We start from the raw sequence: 22177 nt of genomic DNA, 5'->3' as shown, positions 1-22177 counted from the left end.
AAAACAATCACAAGTTTCACAAGGAACTGGCAAGAGGAACTGTCAAAAGCAACTGTCAAGCGTTGAGGCATTTAAAACTCCTGTCCTTAAAATCTTTGAAGGAACTGTTGGGCGTTTTAAAAAAGAAAGTCATTGCTTGCTATTTCACCCTGTCTGTTGACATGAACCTGAGGTCTATCATTACTGGATATGTGTTGCATGACTGATTTCACCCACAGTGGGGTGCCATCTGTTTCACAGTTTGATTGACAACTCCAAGTGGTTATAGACTCTTTGAAGTGGGACTATGAATTCTAATGCTTGTTTTTATAAGGGGTTAAGCACTTGAATGAAACTGTTGTACTTATACAGGATTATGTTGTTGAAGGAATGTAAATGTAGTGGATAGGTTTTTATGAATGAGAGTTTTTTTAAAAAATAAAGCCTGCAATAGACAGAACTTTATCTTATTTGATCTCAGCAAGGCTCCTTAAGTCTGCCCATAGTGGATACTGGGTGAGTTGGCATGGAAGGTGTAAGGGCAAAGGGTGGTGGTAGGGAGGGCATGGGCTGGCACTAAGTTGGGGACTATAAAGGGCCATGAGGGACGTAGGTTAGCATGCAAGGCAATGTGGAGTGGCTAGAAGGCATAAGGTGGCATGGGTTGGCATGAATGGGGTATGATGAGTGTGTGGGGGGGAGTGAGAGATTGAGAGGGCTGGAAACCTCTTTGTCTTAATGCTTTTTAAAAACATCTTTGACAAAGTGCTTTCCACCCTGCCCACCTCCAAGCTCTGCCCGCTTCCATACCTGGCAGCCTCCACATTCATTCCGGGGTGGCCTACCCCAACTACCAGAGAACCATGTAACCAAAATATACCTCACAAAACACTTATATTACTTCGCGCATCTGGCAGTTATGTAGCATTAATAGAACAGTCCCAAAGTAACTCCCAGCTCTCCAGCAGGGGTTCACTTCCTTCTGCCATGCCAGGTCGAAACTCCCAGTGGCCTTTGAAAATTGCTCCATGCCACCTGAGTTCTCCTGGATACGGTTATCTCCAGTAAGGTACAGCTTAACAATTCCTTGCTCTTTAAATCTTCAAAATCCCCATTGAATAGAAACCGAATTATTAAGAGCATCTTGCTTAATTCTTAACATGAAGGATGCTTTTCCACAGCAATGGCTTTTTTGTTCTTGTGTCTCAGCTGCAGCTGTCCTTTTTTCTGTGAGACATGATGAAAGGTGTTAAAACGTCCACTTGACACCTCAATGAGTTAAAAGCAAAAAACTGCGGATGCTGGAAATCCAAAACAAAAATAAAAATACCTGGAAAAGCTCAGCAGATCTGGCAGCGTCTGCACAGAGGAACACAGTTAACGTTTCGAGTCCGTATGACTCTTCAACAGAACTAAGTAAAAATAGGAGAGGTGAAATATAAGCTGGTTTAAGGTGGGGTGGGACAAGTAGAGCTGGAGAGAGGGCCAGTGATAGGCGGAGATTGCCAAAAGATGTCATAGACAAAAGGACAAAGAGGTGTTGAAGGTGGTGATATTATCTAAGGAATGTGCTAATTAAGGGTAGAAAGCAGGACAAGCAAGGTACAGATAGCCCCAGTGGGTTTGGGGTGAAGGAATAGGCTAAAAGGTAGAGATAAAACAATGGATGGAAATACATTTAAAAATAATGGAAATAGGAAGGAAAAGAAAAATCTATATAAATTATTGGGAAAAAGTTGGGGGGGGGGGATCGGAAAGGGGGTGGGTATAGAGGAGAGAGTTCATGATCTAAAATTGTTGAACTCAATGTTCAGTCCGGAAGGCTGTAAAGTGCCTAGTCGGAAGATGAGGTGCTGTTCCTCCAGTTTGTGTTGAGCTTCACTGGAACAATGCAGCAAGCCAAGGACAGACATGTGGGCATGAGAGCAGGGTGGAGTGTTGAAATGGCAAGCGACAGGGTGGTCTGGGTAATGCTTGCGGACAGACTGAAAGTGTTCTGCAAAGCGGTCACCCAGTCTGCGTTTGGTCTCTCCAATCTAGAGGAAACCGCATTGGGAGCAGCGAATGCAGTAGTCTGAATTGAGGGAAGTGCAAGTGAAATGCTGCTTCACTTGAAAGGAGTGTTTGGGCCCTTGGACAGTGAGGAGAGGGGAAGTAAAGGGGCAGGTGTTGCACCTTCTGCGGTTGCATGGGAAGGTGCCGTGGGAGGGGGTTCAGGTGTAGGGGATCTCCGTTGCCTTCGTCTCCGTGCTCACTTCTTTGGGCAGGAGTCCTCTCCCCGTTCAACAGATCCTTTTACCCACTTCCAATATTCTCCCTCCACCTGGACCCTTCCCTCTGGATTCTTACCTTCTCTTGATATTTTCATTGAGAACTGTTGGCGTGACATTAATCGTCTCACTTTCTCTGTTCCTCTCACCCACTCTAACCTGTCTCTCTCTGAACTTGCTGCATTCCGTTCTCTCAGGTCCAACCCTGACATTGTCATCAAACCTGCTGATAAAGGTGGTGCTGTTGTTGTCTGGCACACTAACCTCTACCTCGCAGAGGCTGAGCGTCAACTTGCAGACACTTCCTCCTACCTCTCCCTGGACCATGATTCCACCACTGAACATCAAGCCATTGTTTCCAGGACTGTTACTGACCCCATCTCCTCTGGAGATCTTCCTTCCACAGCTTCCAACCTTATAGCCTTCCAACCTCGGATGGCCCGCTTCTACCTCCTACCCAAAATCCACAAACAGGACTGTCCCGGCAGACCGATTGTGTCAGCCTGTTCCTGCCCCACGGAACTCACTTCTTGCTATCTTGATTACATTCTCTCTCCCTTTGTCCAGTTCCTTCCCACCTACATCTGTGAATCCTCTGACACCCTGGCTCCAACCGCCTCCTCTTCACCATGGACGTCCAATCCCTCTACACCTCCATCCCCCACCGGGATGGTCTGCTGGCTCTCTACTTCTTCCTCGAACAGAGGCCCGAACAATCCCCATCCACCACTACTCCCTTCTGTCTGGCTGAACTTGTTCTCTCACTGAACAATTTCTCCTTAAACTCCTCACACTTCCTCCAAATAAAAGGTGTGGCTATGGGTACCCGCATGGGCCCCAGCTATGCCTGTCTTTTATGGGGTATGTGGCACATTCCTTGTTCCAGTCCTACTCCGGCCCCCTCCCACAACTCTTTCTTCGGTACATCGATGATTGCTTCAATGCTGCTTCATGAACTCGTCTGGACCTGGAAAAATTTATTAATTTTGCCTCTAATTTCCATCTCTCCATCACTTTCACATGGTCCATCTCTGACACTTCCCTTCCCTTCCTTGACCTCGCTGTCTCAATTTCTGGTGATAGGCTGTCCACCAATATCCATTACAAGCCTACCGACTCCCACAGCTACCTCAACTACAGCTCCTCACACCCCGCTTCCTTTAAGGACTCCATCCCATTCTCTCAGTTCCTTTATCTCTGTCGCATCTGTTCTGATGATGCCACTTTCAAAAACAGTTCCTCTGACATGTCTTCCTTCTTCCTTAACCGAGGTTTTCCACACACGGTGGTTGACAGGGCCCTCAACCGTGTCCGGCCCATCTCCCTTGCATACGCCCTCACACCTTCTCCTCCCTCCCAGAAACATGATAGGGTCCCCCTTGTCCTCACTTATCACCCCATCAGCCTCTGCATTCAAAGGTTCATCCTCTGCCATTTCTGCCAACTCTAGCACGATGCCACCACCAACTTCTTCCCTTCACATCTTCCCTTCACCTCCCCAGTGGCATTCCGCAGGGATCGTTCCCTCCAGGACACCCTGATCCACTCCTCCATCACCCCCTACACCTGAACCCCCTCCCACGGTACCTTCCCATGCAACCGCAGAAGGTGCAACACCTGCCCCTTTACTTCCCCTCTCCTCACCATCCAAGGGCCCAAACACTCCTTTCAAGTGAAGCAGCATTTCACTTGGACTTCCTTCAATTTAATCCACTGCATTTGTTGCTCCCAATGCGGTTTCCTCTACATTGGAGAGACCAAATGCAGACTGGGTGACCGCTTTGCAGAACACCTTCGGTCTGTCCGCAAGCACTACGCAGACCTCCCTGTTGCTTGCCATTTCAACACTCCACCCTGCTCTCATGCCCACATGTCTGTCAATTAAGGCCCGCCCAACGTGACGCACGCTCAGTGCTACTTCTGTGGGCAGGGGTAGGAAGGAGAGTCGGGGCCTGTACTCTTTCGCACGCATGGAGCTGCCTCAGGGAGATTAAGTTCAGATTGAAAGTTTGAAAAAAAAAGAAAGATTAAATTTATTCAGACATGTGCCCTCACGTGACAGTGTCACATGAGCTGGGACATGTTTATGAATTGAGCAAAATTTATTTATTAATTTAGTAAAACCTTCATGAAACTTCATCCTGGCCATGGATGAGGTTTCATGAAAAACGCGAAGGCCGCTTGGTCTCTTCGCCTGCCCGCCAACCTTACAGTTGGTCTGGCAGCATTGATAATGACGTTAATTGGTGTTTAAATGGCCTTAACATGCCTTTGATAGTTAAGTGGACACGCAGCTGCCTCCGGTGCGCGCCCGCCGAACGGAGGATCTGAATGATGCGCGGTGGCGTCGGGACACATGCCCGACATCATCAAGCGTCATTTTGTATCGGCGTGCGGGGCCCGCCCCCATGTGAACTGAGTGGCACAACAATAGTCACTACTGTTAGCTAACTGCCAAGCCTGGATATGAAGGATACAAATGATTAAGATGCTTAAGCAGAGAGTTTTATTGCTCACCGCTGAGCTGACTTCTCCCCTCTAACACACCAGACAGCCAGTGCTACTCTTTTTGAGAAACCAATCAAACTAAGTTAGGAAATCGAGCAACAAATCAAGAAGCAGCCCCTTAAAGGGATATTGCAAACAGACAGTCAAATATTAAAGGAAACTTAAAATTCTCCCCGATATTTCTTTTCATTAAAGTCTCTATGTTGCAAACATACAAGTTACATAGCATTTTTAAAAAACACCTGGCAGATTAATTATGAGTGCATGTTATTATTGTCCTGTAGTCGCAATTAATTCAGATATAATGATACAAGTATTTACTAGGGTCGGGTTTTGGCGTGAAGGAGGAGCTATGTTCAGGAGGTGCACGTTTTCCCCAAATGCCGTGGAGTTTTAACTCTATGTCTGACTGTTTTTTCAGCTTCCTCACCAGAAAGCCAGCCTGATTGACAGGATTGGCTGCCTGTTGGGTGAGGCAGGCTCCAGAGAAGGCCACAGCTGAGGAGTTAGAGGTGTTGAGTAGAGTTTGGTGAGGGCTTAGGGCTGATCACGGGAGGTTCAGGAAAGCTGACAGGTCACTTGGGGAAGGCTGGTGATCATCTGGGGCAGCCGAAGATTGTGGAGGGGCAAGGGGTTTTTTCAGGGTTAGCTTGCTGGGCATGGAGAAGGCATTCCTCTTCCTCCTGTCCCACAGGTAATGCATTACATTATTTGCCTTCTTTTACCTGCCCTCCCCTAGTCCCACTTCAGTTAAAACCACAAGTCAGCAGGTTGGGTTCCTGCTTGAAATTTTTAACATTTTACTTCCTCCTTGACCCAAACTCACCTGAATTTGCAAGTGGAAATTACCTTAACATGTCTTACCATGTGACTTAAGCAAGCAAAGAAATTTAGGGATGGTGTCTAGTAGTAGCTGGTCTCCGAGTTCCTGTCTCAGTGAACCCAGTATGGAAAAAAAATGTTATATATCATGGTGGACGCATTTTATTGAACACAATGTATATATAAAAAAGGCCATGTAAAAATGTATTTTAAGCACCATTTTAAAAGCGTTAAAAGAGATTAAATAAAACATTTTTCAATTTCTGGTATGTTTCAGGGCACTGTGGCAAAACATTTGCTATTCTGGAACGATTTGTTAGTCCTGCTATCCCTGAGGTTCCCTGGCTCATGATTGTGGATGATGACACGTTAATAAGGTACTCTAAATAAAATTCAAACAATTTTCTAACTCTTTGATTAAATTTGATAACGCTACAAAATTAAAAGCTGCAACTCTTAAGCATTACTGTGCATCCACAGTTCTATATTGTAGCTGAATGTCAAGAATTACTTATCAGAATTTGCTTTCATAAACTCATTTTCTCTCATGCCTGAGAAAACTGAGATATGAGTAGTTGAAAGTAAAACTTGAATACTGGAAAAATGTCTTCTTTATGAACTGGGACTGGATATTAAATAATATTTTGAACTGCCAGGTAATCTAACCGATAAACCCTCTCTCCTTTTTCATTTCAATTCTTCCCTTTATAGCTCTATTCGTATGTTTCACTTCATGTGTCTTTCTTATGTAACTCTATGCCCCTTGCTCAGTTATGGGTAGATTTAGAGGAGCAATGTTGACAACAGTGTGCATGAACTGAGTGGCACAAAAATAGTCACTACTGTTAGCTAACTGCCAAGCCTGGATGTGAAGGATACAAATGATTAAGATGCTTAAGCAGAGAGTTTTATTGCTCACCACTGAGCTGACTTCTCCCCTCTAACACACCAGACAGCCAGTGCTACTCTTTTTGAGAAACCAATCAAACTAAGTTAGGAAAACGAGCAACAAATCAAGAAGCAGCTCCTTAAAGGGATATTGCAAACAGACAGTCAAATATTAAAAGAAACTTACAAATGTCAAATTAAAATGTGATCAGAGGTCTATAGACAGCCAGTGCTGGCTGACTCTTCCTTATATACAATTGTGTATCATTAACAAATCAACACCCAGCACCTGTTCACCTTATTACCTTCAAGTACTGGGTATTTAACGTTCATTAAACAGAACCCATAAGATACTAACAGATTCCCCTTTTTTTTAGATTAAATTGATATGCATAAAAAGTATTCATACAAAATTAAAATATCATGTTATCTTATTATACCATCACTCTTTGACATAATCCAAATTCCCACTTTTTATTTAGAAAAAAACAAATTAATAAGATTATAACATGAAAATGTCCATGTTGTCACAATCCATTACAATACAAGGCTTCCCTCTTCAAGGATATTCAATTTCTTTGGACAAGCTGTTCTTTTTGTGAAGCAATCAGATTACTGGTGACTTGCGTCAACCCGTTTAATTTCGTAAATGTCCTTCCTTTCCAATATCTCTTTTATACTTATGAGATCAATCCTCAACCTCTTTTCTGTGACACTTTATTGAATGGACATTTTCCCAAAGAGAATGATTTATCTAGGAGCTCCTTTAAAATACTCGGTAAATATATAGCCGTATCTGTCATCTCTACCAGCACAGGAGTCTCCACAGCTAAGGTGCTCTTAATCTTCTTCAATCCCCAAGCTAATGAGCAACCTTTATTGTTCCTTCCCACTAAAAATATAATGAATCCTGCTGTACTTGAATAACCATTAGGAAGGTTAGCGTGTGAGGCATCACTAAAAATAATTAATTTTATCCCTTCTGGGTCACCCACGTTTGGAAATTTGATTGTACGTTCCTCTGAACTTAATTCCTTCTACCAACGCAAACTGGAGGAACACCTCATCTTTCGACTAGGCACTTTACAGCCTTCCAGACTAAATATTGAATTCAACCAACTTTAGATCTTGAACTCCCTCCTCCATCCCCACCCCCTTTCCGTTTCTTCCCCCTCCCTTTTGTTTTTTCCAATAATTTATATAGATTTTTCTTTTCCCACCTATTTCCATTATTTTTAAATCTTGTATGCCCTGCTAGTCTTTCCACCCCACCCCCACTAGAGCTGTACCTTGAGTGCCCTGCCATCCATTCTTAATTAGCACAGTCGTTTAGATAATATCATCACCTTCAACACCTCTTTGTTCCTTTGTCTGTGACATCTTTTGATTATCTGCTCCTATCACTGTTTGCTTGTCCCTACAACCACACCACCCCCCCACTTCTCTTCCACCAACAACCCCCCCCCAACCCCCCACCTAAAACCAGCTTATATTTCACCCTTCTCCTAATATTCACTCAGTTCTGTTGAAGGGTCATGAGGACTCGAAACGTCAACTCTTTTCTTCTCCGCCGATGCTGCCAGACCTGCTGAGTTTTTCCAGGTAATTCTGTTTTTGTTTTTAATTTGTTCATTGTCTTATTTGCTTTTAGTACGTCCCAACAGTAGCATATTTCAGCATGGTGCTCAATTCTAATATATCATAGCACAGATCTGGTCTAGTTTGCATGCATAACCAGTTTAATTGCCCAATTAAGCTTCTTAACTGATCTGCTTCTTCATTAGTTGCAGAGCCTTCCTCTTGCAAGGACCTAGCCCGATTTATCAGCTTCCTGTTAACATTCTGTAGATAAGACTGTTGAGTCAAGGTTATTCCCAACTTAGTCTGCCTATGTACTTACATGCTTCAGAAGCTCGACTTCCAATTTTGTGTTGTTTCATAATTTTATCTATTACAAACTTCTCAAATGCCGCAGATCCTCCTCAGAGGAAATCATCTACATGCAATAATAAAATGCCTGCTAGCTTTCCTTCATAATGTGTACAAAACATTGTTGGATCTATTTTTAGTTGAACACAACCAGCTTTTAATAGAACGGACCTAACTGAAAAACACCACATAGTGTAGCCTGTAAACACACTTATTTAACTTCCATAATTTCCCCTCTATATCTCCAGCTTCTTTCGGAGGCTTTAAAAGTACTTCTCTTTGAAATTGCTCCCCTTGCAATTATGTTGCTTTGAATCAGTGGATTTACTTTCCCGAGAGGATGCTGCTGGAAGTGCTAGGGAAATCCTCGGACTAACTTTTCCTGCTGTTGGGGAATCTGCTCTAACCTCACTACATTTCCTGGCTTTCCACATTTTCATTTCCTTCTGCCAATCCATAGATCTGATATTCTTCCCCTTGTCTTGCCCATTCAGCCAGTTTTTGTATTTCCCTGTGGCCTTCCCTACTGTGGTGGCTTCCATACACCAGCTCCTTCTGGCATTATGCTACCTTAGATCAACCACCAAAAGTTGGAACTTTGTGACAAATTGCCCTATCCTGATCTTCAGTATCACTTGGTCTACTCTCAGTCCGCACATTATCTACCACAATCTGTTGTTCTTACAGGTCTGGCATATCTGTGTGCAAGGTGCCTGGTGCACCTTCAGTTTCCACCATTTGTTCATGTTCTATCAATTTGTATTCATTACCAGTAAGCTGCGTGGAACGTACTGCAACAATTTGTCTACCATATTGCAAGATTATCGTTTTGCTGTCAGTGCCTGTAACATTCCTTCGTCCTCCATTCTTTTTGCCGCTCTCTTTTATAATACACCATGTCCCCAGGCTGAAAATGCATTTCTGATGACCTGATTTGATACCTCAGATTTTTTCTGAAGCTTCCTCCTTAGTAAATGCTTTCCTCCCTGCATGCATAACATCCATTGGTTCCATTTTTGCGAAACATTTGATAGTCCCCTCCAAAGCCGGGGGATGGTCCCACATTATTGAAGGCATCTTCGGATTCCTGCCATAAATTAATTGATAAGGGCTGTAGCCCCCAACTACCTGGAGCATGTTTTTTGCACGAACTGTCCATGCTAAAGCAGAAGACAATTTACAATTTGGTTGCTCTGCCAAATGTTTTTAGAGCATTTCGTCAATCACGGCGTGATTTCTCTTGCATAACCCATTACTAAACAGGCGTTCTGCTGTTGTATGCATTGCTACAATATTCAAATTTTTGCACATACTCCTGAATTCCACATTGGCAAATTCTCCTCCATTGTCTGTTAAAAATTTAGCTGGTGCTCCCATCCCCGTTCCTATCCATCTTTCCATTATTTTATCCTTAATTTTTTTTTGTCTTTGCTATAAATTACTGTTGACAAACTAAATCTTATCTCTCCAGCAACACAGTGTAGAAGAAAAACTTTTTGTTCTTTATCCCATACTTTGAGGTCCAGGACTCCAGTTTCATTAAAGTCTCTCAGGAGCGGAAGACTTACTACTAGTCGTGATGGCATTCTCCTGTACTTTATAAATATCACATCTTTCACTAATATCTTCAACAAGTCAAGTGTACTCCTCATCCAGTACCCATGCATCCTTTAACTGAATCTTCAACCTATGGCCAGAGGGATGTACAAATTGTCAATGCAGTTTTGTAATAATTTGCTGCTTCTCACTTAAATCCTTATCCCCAGTTGCCATTAATACCTCTTTAACATTCTGTCTAGAGATGATAGACTTTAGAGGAATATAATAATGTCCCAGCTGTGTGAATTGCAAATCCACAGATTTCCCAAAGACAATTGCTTTATCATGCTCCATGTCTAACTTCATTTGGGCCTTTTTCATTGAAGTCTTACTTAACAGTAAAGATATTTAACTTTATTCAACATCAGTACTGATAAAGTAATTTGCCCCTGCTATTTTACACAAAATTACTATTCTTTTTAGTGATTTCAACATGTTACTATCGCAAATCTGAAACAAGTAGAACTGTCATTCTTTGACTTTACCCCAGTCTTCCTTACTTAAAGAATCTGTGTAACAGTTTAGTCAGTCCCCTCCGCACAATGTGGACATACACCCACTGTCTAGAACTGTGCAATTAATTGAATCTGTGACGAGCATACTCATTACTAGACTGAAGCTTTTGATAACTAATACAGCTCTTTCTGATCGTCCTCCTCGCCTTCCGTACCTTTGATGTCATGTCATCTCAAAAACTTTGCCTTTCATCTCTGGGCAGTTCAGTGCATCATGATACTTAGATCCACATCTGAAGCACTCATTGACCAAACCTTGGTTATTTCTGGAGCTGATCCTCCTTCCATTATAGCTAATTTCCACTGTCTGTTATGGCTCCCAAAAGAGTCTCTGTCCTCATACCCATTGTTTGCAATTCATCTGTTGCACAGATGTTTGGGCTGTATATCGAACGATTCTGAAATGCTGTTAACATTGTATCCTCCATCTTAGGTGTCATTGCCAAAGAGCCCACTTACGCCATAAGAGTGGCCGGAAATGAAAGCTCGCCCCCCAAATTTTTTTCTTTGGACACTTGATCCATAAGCATTTCTCTCTCTTTAAATCTAGCTTTGGTTAAAACGAAGAGTCTATCCATGTTTGAGATCCTAGCACAGTCCAATAGTATAAAGGCAAGTACTGATTTAGGAATTCCCATGTGAAATCGCTGCAATCTCGCATGTATTCAATTAAATTCCATGAAGTAATCTTCTATGGACGCATCATCCATTCTTATAAATTTGTCAAAGTCCGACCAACCCTCAGACATTCAGTAAGACATCTTTCATATAAATTTTATCCATAAATTTTAAGAGGTTGTCCGAACTTCATCATTGTTCAGGCCATGAGTGTGTAGTCCCAAGAACACTTTGCAGTGGATTTTGCTCCTGGCAGGAATCAAGAGTGCCAAAGCTATCCCTTGCTTTCTTTTCGGCAGAGATGTAACCTATGCCTTGACCTCATTTTTCCATTCATCATACGATTCTGTTTCACAAAACAGTGGAGGAAAGTCATATTCTGCCACCTAACACCTGGTTTCAGTCATCTTCCTTCAAAGAGCCTCCTATTACAATCTTCTCTCAAAAAAAATTAGCAGCATTTCCAAACTTCTGTCTGGAAGTTAAGCTTAGTCTCCAATTAGGGAGGGCAATGGCGTAGAGGTATCGTCACTGGACTAGTAATCCAGAGACCAAGGGTAATGCTCTGCGGACCCAGGTTTGAATCCCATCCATGGGAGAAGATGGATTTTGAAATCAATAAAAATCTGGAATTAAAAGTCTAATGGTTGCCATGGAACCATTGTCGATTGTTGTAAAAACCCATCTGGTTCACTAATACCCTTTAGGGAAGGAAATCTGTTGTCCTTATCTGGTCTGGCGTACAGTTGACTCCAGACCCATAGCAATGTGGTTGACTCTAAAATGCCCTTTGAAATGGCCTAGCAAACCACTCAGTTGTATCAAACCGCTACAAAGTCACAAAAAGAAATTAAACTGGACGATCACCTGGCATTGACCTATGCACCTTCCTAACACCTGGGGGCTAATGCCAAAATTGGGAGAACTGTCTCATAGACCAGTCAAACAACGGCCTGACATAGTCATCCTCACGAGATCATGCCTTACACAATGTCTAAGACACCACCATCACCATCCCTAGGTATGTCCTGTCCCACCAGCAGAACAGACCCAGCAGAGGTGGCGGCACATTGGTATACAGTTGGGTAGGAGTTGCCACCTCAATATCAACTCTGGATCCCATGGAAGTCTCATGGCATCAGGTCAAACATGGGCAAGGGAATGTCCTGCTGATTACCGCAAACTGCCCTCCCTCAGCTGATGAATTAGTACTCCTCCATGTTGAACACCACTTGGAGGAAGCACTGAGGGTGACAAGTGTGCAGAATGTACTCTGGGTGGGGGACTTCAATCTCCATCACCAAGAGTGGCTCGGTAGCACCACTACTGACCACACTGGCCGAGTCCCAAATGACATTGCTGCTAGACTGGTCTGCGGCAAGGGGTGAGGGATCCAACAAGGGGGAAAAACTTGACCTCATCCTCACCAATCTGCCTGCCGCAGGTGCATCAGTCCATGACAGTATCAGGAGGAGTGACCACCGCACAGTTGTTGTGGAGATGAAGTCCACCTTCACCTCGATGTGTGCCACTACCACCATGCTAAATGGGATAGATTTCAAACAGATCTAGCAACTCAAGTTTAGGCATCCATGAGGTGCTGTGGGCCATCAGCAGCAGCAGAATTGTACTCGAACACAATCTGTAACCTCAGAGCCCGGCTTATCCCTCACTCTACCATTATCAAGCCAGGGGATCAACCTTGGTTCAAAGAAGAGTGCAGGAGGGCATGCCAGGGGCAGCACAAGGCATACCTGGTAAAGCTATAGCACAGGACTTTGTGCGTACCAAACAGCATAAGTAGCAAGTGATAAAGCCAAGCGATCCCTTAGCCAACGAATCTAAGCTCTGCAGTCCTGCCACATGCAGTTGTGAATGGTGGTGGACAATTAAACAACTCACTGGAGGAGGAGGCTCTACAAAGATCCCCATTCTCAATGATGAGGGAGCCCAGCACAACAGTGCGAAAGATGAGGCTGAAGCATTTTCAAGAATCTTCAGCCAGAAGTGCCGAGTGGATGATCCATCTCGGCCTCCTCCAGAGGCCCCCAGCATCACAAATGCCAGTCTTCACAGCTGAAGGCACTGGAATCTGCAAAGTCTTAGGCCCTGACAATATTCTGGCAATAGTACTGAAGACTTGTGCTCCAGAACTTGCTGCGCTCCTAGCCAAGCTGTTCCAGTACAGCTACAACACTGGCATCCACCCAGCTATATGGAAAATTGTCCAGGTATGTCCTTTGCACAAAAAGTAGGACAAATCCAACCCTACCAATTACCGCCCGATTGGTCTACTCCCGATCATATCATCAGTAAAGTAATGGAAGGGGTCATCAACAGTCTATTGAGCAGCACTTGCTTAGCAACAACCTCTCACTGATGCCCAGTTTGGGTTCCGCCATGGCCACTCAGCTCCTGACCTCAAGACAGCCTTGGTTCAAACATGGACAAAAGAGCTGAAGTCCCAAGGTGAGGTGCGAGTCACTGCCCTCAATATGAAGGCTGCATTTGACCAAGTGTGGCATCAAGGAGCCCTAGCAAAACTGGAATAAATGGGAATCAGAAGGAAAACTCTCCGCTGGTTGGAGCCATACCTAGCACAAAGGAAGATGTTTGTGGTTGTTGGAGGTCAGTCATCTCAGCTCCAGGACATCACTGCAGGAGTTCCTCAGGGTAGTGTCCATGGCCCAACCATCTTCAGCTGCTTCATCAATGACCTTCTTTCTATCATGAGGTCAGAAGTGGGGATATTCGCTGATGATAGAACAATGTTCAGCACTATTTGTGACTCATCAGATACTGAAGCAGTCCATGCCCAAATGCAGCAAGACCTGGACCACATCCAGGCTTGGGCTGACAAGTGGTAACTAACATTCGTGCCACACAAGTGTCAGGCAATAGCCATCTCTAACAAGAGAGAATCTTCCTTGATGCCCCTTGACATTCAATGGCATTACCACCACTGAATCCCCCACTATCAACTTCCTGGGGGTTACCATTGACCAGAAACTGAACTGAATGAGCCATATGAATACTGTGGCTAAAAGAGCAGGTCAGAAGGTCAGAGGCTAGGAATCATGCGACAAGTAACTCACCTCCTGACTCCCCAAAGACTGTCAACCACCTACAAGGCACAAGTCAGGATTGTGATAGAATACTCCCCACTTGCCTGGATGAGTGCAGCTCTCACAACACTCAAGAGGCTTGTCCAGAACAAAGCAGTCCGCGTGATTGGCATCACATCCACAAACATTCACTCCCTCCACCACCGATATACAGTAGCAGTAGTGTATACCATCTACAAGATCCACTGCAGAAATTCACCAAGGCTCCTTCGTCAGCACCTTCTAAACCCATGACCACTACCATCTAGAAGGACAAGGGCAGCAGATACATGGGAACGCCTCCACCTGGAAGTTCCCCTCCAAGTCACTCACCATCCTGACTTGGAAATATATCACTGTTCCTTCACTTCGCTGGGTCAAAATCCTGGAACTCCCTTCCTAATAGCACTGTGGGTGTACCTACACCACATGAACTGCAGCGGTCCAAGAAGGCAACTCACCACCACCTTCTCAAAGACAATTAGGGATGGGCAATAAATGCTGGCCCAGCCAGTGTAGCCCACATCCTATGAATGAATAAAAAATGTTCACTTTCAGTCAACCATCCCCTACTACCATTGTTGGCTAACTCCCAAGCTGGATGTGAAGGATATAAGAGACTAGGATGCTTAGATAGAGAGTTTTATTGCTTACTGCTGAGCTGACTTCTCTTCTCTCACGTACCAGACAGCCAGTGCTACTCTTTTGCGAAACCAATAAAACGAAATTAGAAAAATTAGGAGAGGCAATTCAAGAAGCAGCCCCTTAAAGGATACTGAAAATAGAAAGTCAAATGTTAAAGTAAACTTACAATTGTCAAATTAAAATGTGATCAAAGGGCTCTATCAACAGCCAGTGTTGGCTGGCTCTTCTTTATATACAATGGAGCATCATTAACAAATCAACACCCAACTCCTGTTCACATTATTACCTTCAAGTACTGGGTATTTAACATTCATTAAACAGAACCTATAAGATGCTAACAACTACAACTTCAAATATGCCTAATGCCATGGGAATTTTCCTTTCCATATATTCAACTGGTGCATGAGCTAATAATCAAACTGAACTGTATAACTATAACTAATCATGGAGCAACAGGTTTTCTAGGGAGAACAGTGGGGTACCTCAGTGAGAGGGGGATAAGTTTTGTTCCAGTCCAGATTTCTCATTATCTGTAAGGAATGTCAATGAAAGATGATAAGTTATGATCCCAGCTGATGTTAGTACTGGACAAGTCTTATCCCAGAGTGAAACCTGGTGTGATAGATCCTAACTTTTTTTTAGAAACTGTGGAGGAAAGTTACTGAACAAATTCACAGGAGTCTGCTAATGAACTTTTAACACAAGAATAAAATATTTTTTAAACAAGAAAAATGAACTACATTACACCAGACAAAAAAATTGAAAAGATCTCAATACAAACACAAGAAGATGATTCAATTTCCCAATATTCTTTTATCCAGCAATAACTTTACAGGCACATAAACTAGCGAAGAGTTACCACTGGCTTGACACAAAGGCTCCTTGCTTGGGACTGGTACACGTGCAGACTGTTTTCTTTCGGTGAATTCTTGAGCATTCACTTGATGTTTCTCACCCAACTTGTATCTCTCCCCAAGACACCCAAAAATAACCGCACTTTAAACTCACTGTTTCAGTAGCAACATCTCTAAATTGATCACATTACTGAATCCTATAACTGATTATTTAGTTAACCACTGTCCCATTAGCCTTGTACTTTCCTCTTCTCAGAGAGCTGAGAAACCCTGTCTTCATTCCCTGACACACTGAACTCTGCCCTGTCACTAAACTCCTAACCCCTTTTTAACCTATCTCTTTAACTTCAAGGGTTGTAAAATCTCATTAAAAATATATATACTAAACCAAAAGGACTGATCTTTCAGCCACAGGTCCATCCAGATTTCGAGGCATCAAGGCTCATAAGCAACCAAAAATAAAACTGAAACTGTTTTACCTTTCTTAACACAAGTATAAACGTATCCAACTTAAAAATTATACATTGTTCCTAACAGATATGTGACTGGAACAACATACACCATGTTAGCTTTGCAAGTTTTTTATGCCATAATTCCTTTTTGCGCCTTTTATTACTTTATTCGTATCCCTTTGTTGCTTTTGATGGTTCTCATGATCTGATGATTTCCATTTCTGTACATTTATGTAAAACTTTTCTTTTCACAATATACCTTTTCCCAGCTCATTTGTTGACCATGGTTCCTTAACTTATCAAGTGAAGTCTTAGCCTTTGAAGGTTATGTAGTAGTTTTGTATCATAGCAAATACTTCCCAATGTTTGTCTGCACATTTACCCATTTATAGCTGCTCCCGACTTACTGTGGTCAATTCAATTCTCTTCCCTGGATGTTCGCCTGACAATTTGAAACCTTATACGTGATACTCCCTTCTCTATTTCCAAATTAATAACATTATTTATGGTCCCTATTTGTTCAATGTTCCCTTATTGTCAGATTGTCAAGTAATCTTGGTTCACCACTCATCGCCTGCATCTAGCATGGCTGCTCAGTTGTTGATTGTAAAAGGTAGTGGCCCAAATCTTCTGAGGAGTGACAGTTGCCACTTTGCCACCCCGCTGCTACTTTTCTGCGCCATGCTGGAGCTCCACATTTCTGGCCGGGTCTTCTGATCCCGGCTTCTTCAGAAATGCATGGCATACCTTCAATCCTTGTAGTACTGAATTGTCGGGGTAAGACAAGGCATGCCCCCTTTTTATGGCAGTAGCTGCTATATTCTGGTAAGTGTTCACTAATGCTCTGAAAAGCTGGGACATTTAAATGGATTTTCAGTGAGTTAGAGTATGAGTATCTGAGTGAATGGGTGAACAAATAGGTGAATATGAAGGTGGGTATGAGGGTAAGGTGGGTGTGGTAAGTAGGTAAGGGGGGTGAGCTAGCAGGTGGATAGGGTGATCAGGTGACAGGTGGGTAGGCTGGAAGGTGGGTAGGATGACAGGTGGATAAGGTAGTAGTGTGGGCAGGTGGATGGTGTGGCAGGTGGGTAGGGTGAGGTCAGGTTGGGTTGGGGGAAAGCCACTTGATGAGGCCAAATTGTAGGGATCCGGGGGTGTCAGGGTGGGGTAGGCAGGGGAGTCGAGGAGTCAGAGGGAGTCAGTGTGAGTGATTGGGGATCAGCTGTGTAGTTACTAGAATTACACTAGGAAGTTTATGTCTAACATCTCTTGGGTAACTAATCAGGTAAGTAAGTCGGAACCATCCGAAATCTCTGACTAAGAGTTGGAGACATTTTAGGAGGATCCTGGGGAGCAGGGGAATTGCTCATGGAGGTTCAGACTTCCCAGGCAATTCCCATGGAGTTAGTGCATTGGGAATTCCGACATGTTCCCACACGTATCTTGGGGGCTGGTCTGGTCTCCGACGATCCAGAGATCGGAAGATCTGGGCCATAGTTTTAGAAAATTCCCAAATACATTTTAGAAATTCTTTGCCCTTTCTTCTTGAATTCTGCTTCTCTCAGTTTATTGGAAAATTAAACTCTCCCAGTATAGTTCCATTGGTTTGGTACATGCTTCCCTGATCTCCATATTTAACATCCTCCTATGCATCATTCCTTTTGATTTACTACCAGAAATTTTGATTCTTTGGTCTTCCTCGCATCTATCCATTGCCTGTAAATTTGGGCTCCCCCAGAAGTCACCAGCTGAAAAAAGTCAGCCGAAAGCCTCTGGCCACGCACTGTTCAGCACTTCCTCCTGACTAACAGGGCACCAGCCCAGGCATGCCATGCATGCACCAGAAGAATGGAGAATGGTGGATCATGACATCAAATGACTTACATGACCACAGGATTTAGCAACTGCCTTACAGCCAACCAAGTACATTTGGAATGTAGTCACTGTTGTAAGGTAGGAAGCGCAGCAGCCAATTTGTGCACAGCAAGCTCCCGTAAAGATCAGTGTGATAATGGTCAGATAACCTGTTGTTCTCGATCAAGGGATAAATATTGATCAACACTGAGGATAACACCCCTGCTGTTCTTCAGAATAGTGCTATGGGATCTTTTGCATCCACCTGAAAGTGCAGACGAGGCTTCAGTTTAATGTCTCATCTGAGAGACAGCGCCTCCGACAGTGCAGCACTACCTTGGTATTGCATTGGAGTGTCAACTTTGACTTTTATGCTCAAGTCTCTGGAGTGGGGCTTAAATCCACAACCAACTGTGACATAGTTGATCTTTCTTTCTTTTAAGTGGGTGATTTTGTTTTGTGACCACTGAGCTCAACTTCATCGCCAGGGCTTTGAAATATAAGTGATGTGGGTGAACTAAACACTCAGGGTAGCTACTCTGATATGCTTATTACTTCTTTTGAAGTGGAGATCATGTTCTTCAAAAAAAGCTGTTAAACTCTGTTCCAACATGTCAAGGTTGACGCTCCAGTGCAGTACTGATGGAGTGCTACTTTGCCGGAGATGCCGTCATTCAGATGCGACATTAAATCCAGGCCCCATCTGACTTCTGGGCTAAACATAAAAGATCCAGGGATGACAAATTTCCTCTGCCTGGTGGAATTCTGACTTTTGGATGATGGAATTCCACCCCTTTAATTTTTTTCCTGGCTCTACTCCCCTTGACTGCTACCTCCAACATGGCCAACACCAGGAGGGTAGAGTCTCAGTTTGGTAAACCTCCATGAGTAATGAGGCCAGGAGCAAGACCTAGGGGAACCGCCCACAGGGAGTGCAGGCTCTGCTGCTAGCCACTCAGTGGAACCATGGTGTTCAGCAGGTGTGGGGAGGGGGTAGGGGCAGTAGAGCCCAAGGCTCAGCCAGATGCGGCAGGCCTGGGGATGGGGAGAGGGGGAATCACTGGAGCCCAACCCCTGGTGGGGTCCAGCAGGCCCAGTGGGGCGGTGAGGATGTTAGGAATAGCGTCGGCTGAGCGAGTGGGGCGAAGGGGAGTTGGGGAAGGGCTGCTGAGTCCGTGGGCAGGAAGGGAGTTGGGGAGATGGGCTATTGTGTGTGAGTGAGTGGGGGAAGGGGGGGTTGAAGAGAGGGGCAACTGAGTGAGTGAGGTGGGTGGCTTGGGGAGAGGGGCTGTAGATTGGGTGTGAGTGGAGTAAAGGTGGCCTGGGGGGAGGTGCTTCTGAGTGAGTGAGTGGGGGGGTGGATTGGGAAAAGGGAATGTGTTTTTTATTCTTTCATGGGAAGTGGGCATCACAGGCAAGGCCAGCATTTGTTACCCATCCCTAGTTGCCCTTGAAAAGGTGGTGGTGAACTGCTGCAGCCTATGTGGTATAGGTACATTCACAGCGCTGTTAGGAAGGGAGTACAGGGATTTTGATACAAGTTACAAGTCAGAATGGTGTTTATTTGGAGAGGAACTTGCAGGTGGTAGTATTCCCATGTGTCTGCTGCCCTTGTCTTTCTAGGTGGTAAAGGTAGCCAGTTTGGAAGGTGCTGTTGAAGGAGCCTTGTTGAGTTCCTGCAGTGCATCTTGTGGATGGTACACACTGCTGCTACTGTGCATTAGTGGTGGAGAGAGTGAATGTTCATTTTGGTGGATGGGTTGCTGATCAAGTGGGCTGCTTTGTCCGCAGTTGTGTCGAGCTTCACTTATCCAGGAAAGTGGAGAGTATTCTATCACAATCCTGAGTTGTGCTTTTTCGATGGTGGACATGCTTTGCGGAGCCAGGAGATGAATTACTCATGTCAGAATGTGTGTTAATGTGAGAGAGAGGCTGACTACTATGTGTGTGAGGGTTTTGGGGTGGCGGGGAGAGGGAGATCACTGAGTCTTCCTTAACCAAGGAATATGGAGAGCTTGGCTGAAACCTACATGAGTATGTAGCATAATAAAATTTTTACAAAGTACTTTTAAAAACACAGATTTTCATGTTTATATGATGTATTATTATGTGATACACAAATTAATAATTATATACTGAATGCTACTGTGCTGCTTTATTGCTGTTTTGTTTTTGCTGCAGTCCGGGTTCACGGTGATTTTCAAGAGTTTTTTTTACATATTCGTTCATGGGATGTAGGCATCACTGCCAAAGCCAGCGTTTGTTGCCTATCCTGAATTGCCTTTGTAGGTGGTGGTGAATTAAAATGTAATCACATTGGAAAATAGTTTGTGAAGCACTGTAGTAGTCTTTTGCTTCAGTTTGCAGGTACATAATCCACCAAGGTCATGTTCTGTTGTTAGTATTGACTTCATTCCATATTACACGCAGCAGCTGGGGAGACGGTGGGCTAGTAATCCAGAGACCCAGTGTAATGCTCTGGGTACGCAGGTTCGAATCCCACCATGGCAGATTGTTGAATGTGAATTCAATAAAAATCTAGAATTAAGAGTCTAATGATGACCATTGCCGTCATGGTTGATTGTTGTAAAAACCAATCTGGTTCACTAGTGCCCTTTAGGGAAAGAAATATGACTCCAGATGCACAGCAAGGTGGTTGACTCTTAACTGCCCTCTGAAATGGCCTAGCAAGCCACTCAGTTGTATCAAATCGCTATGTAGTCTACAAGGAATGGAACAGGACGAACCATTTGGCATTGACCTAGACGCCTGAAATGACAATGGCAAACTACACCACATGGACTGCAGTGGTTCAAGAGGGCAGTTCACTGCTACCTTCTCAAGGGTAATTAGGGATGGGCAATAAATGCTGGCCTAGCCGTATGATTTAAAAAAAACATTGCATGAAATGCTGGTCATTTTGGATAGGATTTTCCGGCCCTGCCCACTGCTGGGATCATCCAGTCCCACCGAAAGTCAGTGGACTTTTGGCTGGCCTGCTGCATCCCTTGTGGCAGGTCCTGCCATGGTGGGGGTGGAAAATCCCAGCTTTTAGTGAATTGATACAAATGCACGTTCTACATTCTTCACAATAATAGAAGGTAAACAAAAGAATAAAGAAAAGAACAAAGAACAAAGTAAAGTACAGCACAGGAACAGGCCCTTCGGCCCTCCATGCCTGCGCCGATCATATTGCCCGTCAACTAGAATATTTTGCACTTCCAGGGTCCGTATCCCTCTATTCCCATCCTATTCATGTATTTGTCAAGATGCCTCTTAAACACCACTATCGTACCTGCTTCCACCACTCCTCTGGCAGCGAATTCCAGACACTCACTACCCTTTGCGTAAAAAACTTGCCCCGCACATCACCTTTGTAGTTTTCTCCTCTCACCTTAAATCTATGTCCCCTAGTAATTGAATCTTCTACCCTGGGCAAAAGCTTCTGACTATCTACTCTGTTCATGCCACTCAAAAGGAACACTACCCACTTGAAGGGCAGAATTGTCCATTATGAGACCAATTCCAGAAGTGGGAATGGAAGGTGTTTCCTGCCACTCCTCAGATACTGAAGCAGTCCATGTCCAAATGCAGCAAGACCTGGACAATATCCAGGCTTGGATTGATAAGTGGCAAGTGACATTCATGCCACACAAGTGCCAGGCAATGACCATCTCCAACAGGAGAGAATCTAACCGTCACCCCTTGACATTCAATGGCATTGCCATCACTGAATCCCCCACTATCAACTGTGTGGCTACCATTGATCAGAAACTGAACTTGACTAGCCACTTAAATACTGTGGCTACCAGAGCAGGTCAGAGGCTTGGAATCCTGCACATGTAACTCACCTCCTGACTCCCCAAAGCCTGTCCACCATCCACAAGGCACAAGTCAGGAGTTCGATGGAATACTCTCCACTTGCCTGGCTGAGTGCAGCTCCAATAATGCTTGAGATGGACACCATCCAGGACAAAGCAGCCCACTTGATTGGCTCCCTATCCACAAACATTCACTTCCTCCTCCACCAACGCACAGTAGCAGCAGTGTGTACCATCTACAAGATGCACTGCAGAAACTCACCAAGGCTCCTACGACAGCACCTTCCAGAAATATATCGCTGTTCCTTCACTATCGCTG

At 44.2% G+C, this 22177-nt stretch overlaps 1 protein-coding gene across 2 annotated transcripts in view; it reads left to right on the top strand.

The window, feature by feature from the left end:
• Window positions 1–22177, top strand: part of b3glcta (beta 3-glucosyltransferase a) — a 234110-nt gene that overhangs the window by 171048 nt on the left and 40885 nt on the right. For both annotated transcript variants that reach the window (XM_041198585.1, XM_041198586.1), the window contains one exon: window positions 5857–5956. In XM_041198585.1, coding sequence (XP_041054519.1) covers window positions 5857–5956 — 100 coding nt within the window. The remainder of the gene's footprint in view (window positions 1–5856; window positions 5957–22177) is intronic.

The sequence above is a fragment of the Carcharodon carcharias genome, chromosome 11 (genome assembly GCF_017639515.1).
Source record: "Carcharodon carcharias isolate sCarCar2 chromosome 11, sCarCar2.pri, whole genome shotgun sequence".
Classification (NCBI taxonomy): domain Eukaryota; kingdom Metazoa; phylum Chordata; class Chondrichthyes; order Lamniformes; family Lamnidae; genus Carcharodon; species Carcharodon carcharias.
The sequence above is the reverse complement of the archived record's forward strand: the minus strand, read 5'-3'. Positions and strand labels throughout refer to the sequence as shown.